Source organism: Dermacentor variabilis, chromosome 5 (genome assembly GCF_050947875.1).
Source record: "Dermacentor variabilis isolate Ectoservices chromosome 5, ASM5094787v1, whole genome shotgun sequence".
Lineage (NCBI taxonomy): Eukaryota > Metazoa > Arthropoda > Arachnida > Ixodida > Ixodidae > Dermacentor > Dermacentor variabilis.
In genome coordinates, this window is record NC_134572.1 from 27,035,860 (window position 1) to 27,046,632 (window position 10,773).

Genomic DNA, 10,773 nt, shown 5'->3' on the forward strand with positions numbered 1-10,773 from the left:
GCGGACATAACTTGCGCAAGAAAAAAAATTATTGCATGATCGACTAATTGACAAAAGTTCCCTACTTTAACAATAAACGGGAAATGAGACATCCACCCAGTCGTAGCTAATTGATACATAGGTAACCCATACGGATTCCTCGAAAGAAAACCTTGCAGTTGAAGAAAAATTTGTCCTGGTGCGGGACTCCAAGCCGGGACTCCACTGCCTTTCCGGGGCAGCCGCTCTACCATCTGAGCTAACCAGGCGGCTAGCAGATGGCAGGGTGAAGTCGAATTCATGAACTCGAAGCAAAGGCGAGAGTTTGACCTAATAGTTCTCCGGAAACATGCAAGGTGGATAGAAGTCATTATTAGTAGTAAATAATTTAGTTTTAGATAACTATAATATAACACCTATTGCAACTTACACATTCTAGCCTGGGAGTTCGCCAAGGCGGATCCACTTGGAACGAATTCTCAGGATTGCATCAGTTTGGAAATATTAATTCCCGAACTTTGCGTAGAAATGAATTGGCGTTCCGGTTACTTTTGTGCTTCAATGCATAAAACGACGTTTTGTTAAGAATGTATGTGGAACGAAAGAGCGTTTCTACCTCAAGTTGGACGGTGCATATCTCATAAATGGCGTCATCCACACAATTCTTTTCAAGTGGACATGCCTTGCAGCTTCACCCGCTAGAATTTCTAAATTGCAATATGTGCCACAAGTTCTTTGTTACGGACCTAATTAATGAAATTTTGTTATTTAGCCGCGTGCTGATATCGATGTTTTTGCAAGTAATGTACGTCTCTTCAAGTAGCATGGTTTGAGTACGCGCTGGTTGGTACTTCTTTGCGAAGATGACTTACAGCGCATACATAGCCAAGGAGACAGAAAGAACGACGAAGACAAGCGCTGTAGACTTCGAGTAGATGGCCTTATGGACTAGAATTGTGTTACCTGCCACAGGCAATTTGAAAAAAATAAATAAATTGAAGGTGTTCATTAATACAGCCTATATTTGTTGCAGTGAGAACATTTTAATGGCGTTTGTTGTTTCGTTGCGTAACAACCTACAGAGTAGAGCTTTAGCTCAGGCCCAACTCCGACGCGGCCTATTCAAATACATGTAAAACGCAAAAACTCTTTTCTGAGATAACCGCAGGACCAATTTTAATGAAATTTGTTGCATTTGAAAGCGAAGGTTAAATTCTAGTGACTGTAGGAAGCGGAATTCCGATTTAGAGTCTGAATTTTGTTACAAGAATTTTCAAAAATTCGGAAGTTTGAAAAGAAGATATAATCACGAAGTTTACAAATTATTAGCTTTGCCTCAAAAAAAAAAAAAAGATATCGCGGTTCTGTAGACCGCGATATCTGTAGATCATTGAGTGGACAAATTTGATATGTTATTTTGTATATTACGTGAACTTGTTACGTTATTCACAAGGGCTCTGCAAAAGCGTAATTTTCATATTACTAAAGCTTTTGAGATTCATGTGTAACATATCAATTTTGTCCGCTTTGGATGTACTATTAGATGCGATTCACAGAATTGTGATGTCACTTTTGATTGATGAGTTACAGAGCGGTAAACTTGATAATTCCGTTTCCGGAAAATTGTGAATTTTTGCCAATTTTTAATAAAAAATTGACCACCTAAATAAAAGATTCGAAACGAACAGCCACTAGATTTTACGTTCTTGCTTTAAATGCAACAAACTACGCCAAATTTCGTGCAATGGTTACCGAGAAAAACGAGTTCTCCTTTTACATGTATTTAGATAGGAGCACCCGAGCTAACGCTTCCTCTTATGGAGTACACGTGTAGTTGTGCAGGAGCCTTCTACTCGCCCCCACAGGTGGAGAGGGAGGCCGAAGAGGGGGAAGGACTGTCATACCGGAGTGCGCCACAGCACCACCTAACCTTCACACGACCCTAAGCTGGGGCGCGACAGCAGGCTCCGGCAGGCTCGGCTGTGCGCTTACACTGGCAAATCCGTTACCCTTAAAATACGATGTTACAAAGGCATGTCTACAACGAAGCCGAGGAGTGCCTTCAGAATTGTCACCCATTGCCCACTTTCACAACCTCCGCAATAGCCCTGTATGCTTATTGAAAGTTGATGAAATATTTATTTTACCATTGCAAATAACATATCTATAACTCATAAGATTGTGAGGCTCACATGAAATGTTATTTTTTTGTAATATGACATATTTACTGCTGTCGTTCGGAGACAGACGTGACACGGAACTCGGTTGTGTGAGGGCACGTGCCTTTCGCATCTGCGGGGAAAGTTGGACCAAAAACCCGCCGCCTCCGACCACGAAAGCGAGAGAGCGAAAAAAGAAAGAAAGACATTTTGATTAAAACACAAGCTAAAAACAGCAATTGACAACAGGCCTTATTCCATTTTGTAAGTCCTCTGAAGCTTGATCATGCGGCGGCAGCTGTTTTTAGCGACCCTGGAAAAGTCGTACGGGCACACGTTCTATGTTTTGTTTAGTGCGGATGCCTTTAGTTGTTCGGCAGTGTGAATCTAGAGTTCAGAAAGAGGAAAGTGGTCCGGTTTCAAGCACATTTAGACATTTAAAGCGTCACATGTTCACGGCTGAACCATACGCTTCTCAGCCATGCACTGCTTTGTAGGGTGAGTGAAACGTTACCGCGCTTCTTGATACATTCAATAGCGACAAGTGTGTTTAAAACAGTTGTCGTACTCGCACTGTATTTTTTAGCGTTATGCAACGCAAGCGACTTAACAAAGCTTTTTGAACAATTTCTGATGGTACTTATCTGCCGCTATCGAACGCCGTATGTTTAATTCAAAAGAGTACGCATTTGGGCTGGTTAGTTCATGATTACGAGCAATAAAAACAGCGCTAAACGACAGGACGAGTGGAGGGACACAGACAACAGCGCTGACTAACAACCAAAGTGTCTTTATTCTTTCAGTCAACATATTATATGCTTAACCGCTATCTGAAACCACAGATTACCTACCTAACCTACCTAACCTACCTGTCAAAATATCGTGATGACCACGCACGCCTTATATCCGAAGCTTTCCACATTCACGTTAGTGGCGAAGCATGTGTAAGCCTTCCGTCCATTTCTCTCCTTCCGAAGGAGATTGCCTTCCTATCGCATTAATTGCAATTCCCCCTGCGCATGCCCAATTCTGTAGATTCTGTGGTTTCAGATAGCGGCGGAGCATATATATGCTGACTGAAAGAATAAAGACACTTTGGTTGTTAGTCAGCGCTGTTGTCTGTGTCCATTCACTTGTCCCGTCGTTTAGCGCTGTTTTTATTGCTCGTAATGTTTAATTCAGTTCAATTTTTATTTTTTCAAAAGAGAAATGAAAATTGTACACGCGTAAGGAGCTGTATTCACCACTGAAAACGCTACAGCGTTTGCAAATGCCTTTGAACTAGGCGAGGCTCACGCACGAATGGTTTGTTTTAAATGCTAAAGTATTACATGCCCCATTTCGATAACATACGGTGGCGGCGTGACCAAAACATGGTAACGAAAATGGCGGACGGCGCAAACATAAACACGTCCAGAAATTTTCGGATTGACGACAAATTTTTCAGAGTCGTCACGCAACACTTCTGATGGTGTTCGAGTCACTGTCGTCATCGTCTTCTATCACGCGCTAATGATTGTTAAATACGATGTGGCACCACTGCGCTCCGCGTATACATTTCTTGGCCAATTCTGCATGGTGTGTAGGAGCCACATACGTGACAGGAAACAACAATAACAACAACATTCTCGATGCCAAATCATGAGCGTATAAAATGAGATGTACTAGCGCTATCATGCCTGAAAAGGAATGCCGTGCAAGTTTACAACGTGCACAACGACATGCGGATAAATACCTAAGCGAGAACACTTAACTAAAGCGACTGCAATGCTGTCGCATTCCCAGGCGTAAGCAGTCTTAATTATGTTCGCCGAATTTTTTTTTTCAGTCAGATACTCTGGCAGCTGCATAAAAGACTTCCTTGTTGCTAGATAAAAGAAATTGTACTGGTAATTTGGGTGCCGAAACCACGATCAGATTATGAGGCACGCCATAGTTGGCTGTTCCTGTATAATTTTGTTCAGCTGCGGTTGTCGAATGGGCGCACAAAGCACAGTACACCAGTGTTTTTGCATTTCGCCCCCGTTGAATTGTGGCCACCACTGCAGGGAATTGAAGCCTCGACATTGTGCTCAGCAGCACAACGCCATAGCCTCTAAGCCACTGCGAGGGGTGTAGCAAGATCAAGTAGGGCAGCTACTCGACAACTATATAAAGACATAGTAATTCCATCCGTAGGGTGAGCGGGACACGGAGTACTTCGATATTACTGATTGATGGCGTTTCCCTTCCCTGAGCAACACAGTGCCTGTCGATGGCCGCCGTTATGGAGTGCTCCGGGTCAATTTGACCACCAAGGGGGTCAAATTAAGTTACCATGCGTCCATAATTCGTCACACTGCAGCCCTGCAAAGTGCCTGTAATTGATTTCTTTCTCTCTATTTCACTCCCCATATGAATTTGCGGCAAATATTTTACTGCATTCATGAATCATATCCGCCGGCACATAGGCGACTCTGTTTATAGCGTAAAACTTTTTGGACATGTGTAGGTACGCAGGTCAACGGTTGGAAAGCAACTTTATTTTGCCTCCAGCTGCAGAAGCGATGTCGGACATGAGCGTTGTGGGGAGAATAGAGCAATACAAGCCCATACTGTGACGTCTACAAGTACAATCGCCATGATGGGCGTATAATAAGGGTGCTGTACCTAAGTAAAATATTGCCTGTACGTAGGATAAGAATGACAGATGACGAGAGGGGATAGAGGGAAAGAAAGACAGCCATGGATCTTGCGCACAACGACAATCTAGTATACTTCGAATGCCTCGAATTAGCGAGGGCTTGTTTACCTTGCGATGAGCAGAAAAAAAAAACGTAAGTTGTCAGAATAAAATTTTAGGATAATACGGAAGGATACGCAAAGAGAACGAAATTAAGACCTAATTGAAAGCAGGCAAAGCACCCAATTAAAATGAACGATGAGAAATAAATATTCGGGTTTTCGCAGACGAATGAAAGAAACCTTAATTATACGTGGTTACTGTGGGGAATTTGCGCCTATCGTCAGAAATTTCTGGGGCTTGAGTAATCGTGGGAGGACTAAATTTAAGTAAGCGTGTCCCCTTGTGGCACGCCCACATGGTGTACGTACACAACCCTTCCAATTCTAATACGCATTTACTATATATTGGGTGCGATTATCCTTAACGTTACCATTTAATGTGTCACTAGGCACGTGTAGACTCCAGAATCTAAATTTGAACAGATGTTTCTTGTGGTGCGGAGCAGAATCTCTGGGCTAGCAAGTATGAGCATTGGGCTAGCAAGAACACCTTTAAGACCCATTTGAAAGCTAGCACATAGGGTTGGTGAAAGCGAAAATACTGATACACGTTGTAAGAAAACCACAACGTCGAGACCTTTCACGTGGAGCTCTTGATGGAAGTATATTATGGTGTCTTTGGCTTGATAAATACTCTAAACGAATAGGGCCTATGCCAAGCTTTGTGCACTGAAATAATTATGAAATCGCCTGCGCTTGCTCGTTTCGGCTAGAGGAGAAATTGTGCACTATAATAACGGTGTCACTTTTACAAATATTCCAAACTAAGTTGGTTCATGTTATACTCTTGTTCATATTCCAAAATGATGTTGGTCCTCTAATTTTATTGCATTTCATACAATGAGAGCCGTGCTGTCTTTAAAAGAAGAATGTTTAAGCAATGCATATTTAAATATATAACGATTAAAAGAGACGGTGTTTGCTTTCACATAAAATGCATAAACCCTAATTTTGTGTATTGGAAAAAAATAATATGCACATTAAGTAGTATTTACTGGCTGTTGATTTCGTATTCGACAGGTAACAATACCTATAATATGTATGCGAAGATATTACCAAGGGCTGTCACCAAGCTGTGAAGTGGAGTTTAGGATTGGCAAACAATAGGGAAAGCACGGAACAGAACTAACCGAGAACGATGACATCATGTAAAAGCGGAGCATAGCAGTGATTATGAATATATATTGGGAAGTCCTCCTTACTGTTAGGTAAATACAGTAATATATCAAAGAATTCAGCAGTGCAAAACCAATTCAAATAACCGTCAGCCAGAAGGAAAGATGCACAATACCTGTGTGGCACTTTATTGAGTGAGGTGGTAGAGAGGGCGGCATCTGTACATTTCAGAAAACAATTTTTCTGTGGCTGCTCTGCAGGTAATTAATCTGGATAATTTCTTTTCATGCAGCCCACGTTCAAGAAAGAGAAGTTCAGGCACGTGGAAGGATTCATTCTTCGCCGCTGTTTTACTTTCGTGGGTGTTGCCGCTGGGGGGCGTGGTTGTCTCGACTACAGAAGGAAAGGTGCGTGGCATCTCGAAAACAGTCCTGGGAAAAGACATTGAGGTATTCCTCGGAATTCCATACGCTGTGCCACCGACCGGAGATCTACGTTTCCGCAAACCAAAGCCGGTGGCCCCATGGCAAGGGATCTACAATGCGACCAGCATTAAAGACTCATGCATGCAGCCGCGTGTCCCCCAGATTTTTTACATACCAACGCCTCTCTCAGAAGACTGCCTCTACTTGAACGTGTGGACACCAGAAGCGACAAAAGAGATAAAGGTTCCTGTCTTGGTGTGGTTTTTTGGCGGGACCTTCAAGATTGGCTCTGCTTACGAGAGAAGATATGATGGGGCTGCATTAGCGGCACTAAAAGATGTCGTCGTCGTCTCTTGCAATTTCAGATCAGGCATGTTTGGTTTTCTCGATGCAAACACCGAAGGAGCGCCAGGAAATGTGGCGCTTTGGGACCAACGTATGGTTATGCAATGGGTTCAGCGAAACATTAAATCGTTCGGAGGAGATCCAGATCTCGTCACTGCCGTCGGAGAGAGTTCTGGAGCCATGGACATTCACCTTCATCTCATGTCACCATTTAGTGCGGGCCTTTTCCATCGCATGTTTTCAATGAGTGGGACGGAAACCAGTAACTCCAATGTCGACTCGGTTTTCGAAAGCATAAGCAGAGGGAACGCCGTTGCTGCATTACTGGGATGCGCGAATGTCTTCCAAGATCTGACAACCCACCCAGAAAAGGTTTTGCAGTGTCTCCGAAGCAAGCCGGCGCAGGAAATTGTCGATGCTACAGAAAATGCCACCACTCCATGTACGTTAGCATTTTTCCCCACATTCAACACCGAGTTTATCCCGTACCTGCCATCAATTGCGTCTGATAAAGGCCTCTATACAGATGTGGATGTAGTTGTTTCAGTTGTAGCAAACGAAGGGGGGTTTTTCTTCCTTATGCAGTCTGATAAACAACTACTTCAAGATGACTTGAGTGACTACGAATATTCCGCTTTCCTTACTGCCTTGGATAGCACCTTTCAGAGATGGCTCAAGAAAAAAATCGTTCCTTTAGGATTATCCTACTTGGAGAACAGCAATTCTTCAAGCAAGGCGGGCCTGAGGCAAACAACGGCCGATTTCATCGCCATGCACAATTTTTACTGCCCAACGAAGCTCTTTAGTGAAGACCACTCGGACCACGGAGGTACCGTGTACGGCATGGTGTTTGGCCATCGGTCTCAAAAGTCGGCTGATCCGGAATGGGTTTACGTTGCGCATATGGAAGAAATACCATACTTTTTTGGAATCCCCTTTCTGAACAGTGTTAATTATACTGATGAGGACCAGCAAGTCAGCGCATATGCCATGGAGGTTTTGGTGTCATTTGCTCGAGATGGGTAAGTGAACATTGCAACTTGAGTCACGGTGATGCGGTGGTGGGTGTAACATTCTGATTTACGTCAATATATGCAGCCGATACTCAAGTGAATGGCCAGATTTAGGTGCACACGAGATGTGCAACGATAGATAAACCAAGGGTGACGATAAATAGACCAAAGGTCGACGAAGAGTGAACACTCGAGCAAGCGCCCGCGCTCCAGGGTGCTTTAGTGCACCTAGCGCGACCATACATCGAATCGAACCTGCGCTGGTGCAGTAAAGCCTGCAAGCGTGGCTTCGTGTCGTCTGCTACACTGTTAGGCGCGCCAAAAATACGCGCGTGGAATCAAATTTCGTTGGTAGTAGAGCTGCACGATCCGAGTCGTAGCTGCGAAGCCACCCTTTCGTTGGCTAGTCAAATAAAAACGGCGAGCAGTGGATGCATACGGCGAGAAGGTGCCTCATGCAGACTCAAATGAACTGCTTTCCCTCAAGCAAACTGTTCTCTCATGAGGGGAAAGTATTTGGTTCCTTTCGTGAACAGCCGGAGGTACCGATAGGATCAAAGTGTGTTTCAGTAACAGAAGATTTATTAACGCCTCTTTTACAAGCTGTACACAAACATAAGGCTGGCGATAGGTTACTGAAAGCGGAATTATTTTCAACGCAACACATGCTTGGCGAGTCACAAAACTGCAGCAAACGACGCGAGGCCTGCACTGCTCCTGCGCGGGCTTGCTTCGACGCGCGGCCACGCTGGATGCATTGGCGCTTCACGGAGCATGGTCATGCGCTAGCGTGCTCACTCTAACTTTGCTCATCGCTATCCATGAATTCGTGAGTGTGCTAAGTATGTGGGTCGTTATTTGCAAGTTTATTGACAGACATTGCTTTTATCAGAGTGTTCGTTGGTGGGTTTATCATTTCTCGATAAAGTGGAAGATGTAATTAGCAAGGCTGTTTTAGTAAAAGCATTGACAAAACTTTTATGCGATGCCTGCTTAGTACTTTGCAACGATTGCGTCATCTATTATAATTATTTATGTGAAGAAGCATTTGATGCATGAAACCGAAACCGCAACCAAAATCTCAGTTTATCTTGGCATGCAGATTAACGAACACAGACTGACGTTCAAAGTAATACCAATGGTACGTCAAACATTTCCGCCACTTACGGTGCTCGACCATATATGTTTCAATTCTGCACGTCTTGTCGGATATACATCTATTTTGCGGGAAATCTATTTTGTCGGAAATAATTAGTTCGTAACAAAACGCTTATAAACTTGTTCACAGTTACCTCCATATTGAATAATAATACATTACTATTGCAATCGTATGCATTTAATATGTCATGTATCCTGCGCTGTCTTCTCAATAAAACAAGTACAAATTGGTTCGGTTAGGGCATACAGGTCACGATTTGATCCCTATGCTGAGACATAGCATTGTTTCAGAATTCGGCCTGGGATTTATTTATCGCCTGATGCACACGATTCCCCGCGCAGAATAGTTTTTGGCGGTGCAAAAGCATAGATAAGTAAGGAAATAATTAGTCGGATGTTACCAAAGCTGAAGGCGGAACGGTGCTATAAGCTGATGGCGACGCAACAAAAGAAATTAGCGTGGCATCAGTGAAATGCTATTGGCGTTGTATGTGCCCAGTTGGTATTTGTCACTAACTGCGAAGAATGATTGACGTAAGCATTGCTTGCTTCTGTTATTTGCTTTTTATGCGGGCCAGTTTACGGCTGACAATATTTATTGAAAACGTGGGGTGTGTTCCAGCTTTTTAGTTATAATCTTCTGCATTAGGTTTATTAGATTAACTATTTAGACCTTGCCTTGTAGTGTCCATGTAATATCCAGTTTCTCTCGGCTCACTGATTGATAGTAGTTCATACACAAATAGCTCAGTGTCTCACCCAGTCGTTTAATTACTGTGCAGGAAACCTGCCGCACCTGATGGGCTCGAGTGGCCGGCGTACTCAGCCGAAGAGCCGAAGTTTATGTGGCTACAACCAGGGAACTACAGCCTGGTGGACTACATGGAAGGAGACGCATGCGCCCTGTGGCGAAACTTCTAACACCTGATTGTTTATTTTTTTTTACTTAGCTTAGAAGCCAAACTCACGTTAATGAACAAGAAGAATTGTAAAAATAAACGTAACAGCTCTCGGGGTACTAGCTGCGAATAACATTTAGAGAGAGAAGTTATAAACTTACTGGTTTTGGTGCACTTAGAATTACTTCTCGAGGGACCATGACTGTCGAGTGAGTAGCTTTACTGCTACAAGGACGATTTGTAATTTTAGTAGGTGCACTTAACAGTTAGAGGTTTCTACAGTGCTTTGAATTCTGCGTTGTCTGAAACCAGAGAGACTTCAGCACGTTGATTCCGCGTTCACGCAGGCTCCAAGGCTGGTCTCGACGCAAACGCAGATCGCTTCCCGTGATGCCACAATCAACTAGCAAATAACGTAGTTAACGAGTTCTGTACGAACAATGCCAAAGGTGCACTGGGGTAATTACGTCGAATTTTTAAAGCCGTACTGAGTGAACATAAGCTAGCCCTCAACAAAACAGTTGTTCGCTCTATACTTGAGTACGTTTCGGCCACTTGGGATCCTTATAAAGCTACTTACATACAACTCATTGAAAGTGTTCAAAAACGTTTTTCGCGTTTTATATTGTCTCATTATTCTCGTTACGCCAGTGTTACGCCTACGAAACTTACCCTTAGCCTACCTGAATTCTCATCCCGTCATAAATGCGCACGATTGTGCGTTTTTTTTTCATAAGGTCTATAATTTGAACCCCGCCCTAAATGCGTAGTTTATAATACGTCCATCATGCAGAACATCCCGTTGGGATCCCCAACGTAAAGTTGGTGTACCGTCTTGATCGCACAAAGTTGTGCCTGAATCCCTTTATTCCGAGAACAACTCTGGATTGGAACC

At 43.4% G+C, this 10,773-nt stretch overlaps 1 protein-coding gene across 1 annotated transcript; it reads left to right on the forward strand.

Moving 5' to 3' along the window:
- Positions 1 to 2,536: 2,536 nt before the first annotated feature.
- Positions 2,537 to 10,424, forward strand: LOC142581823 (cholinesterase-like). The gene is made up of 3 exons (XM_075691271.1): positions 2,537 to 2,636; positions 6,331 to 7,830; positions 9,762 to 10,424. Exons 1-3 carry the CDS (start codon positions 2,620 to 2,622, stop codon positions 9,898 to 9,900), a joined length of 1,656 nt encoding a protein of 551 aa, XP_075547386.1. The 5' UTR covers positions 2,537 to 2,619; the 3' UTR covers positions 9,901 to 10,424.
- The last annotated feature ends 349 nt before the right edge of the window (positions 10,425 to 10,773 follow it).

Bases quoted from the DNA above. Each gene is read 5' to 3' on its own strand.
- LOC142581823 (XM_075691271.1), top strand. The intron at 7,831-9,761 runs GTAAGTGAACAT...ATTACTGTGCAG, and splicing joins GTGTCATTTGCTCGAGATGG to GAAACCTGCCGCACCTGATG.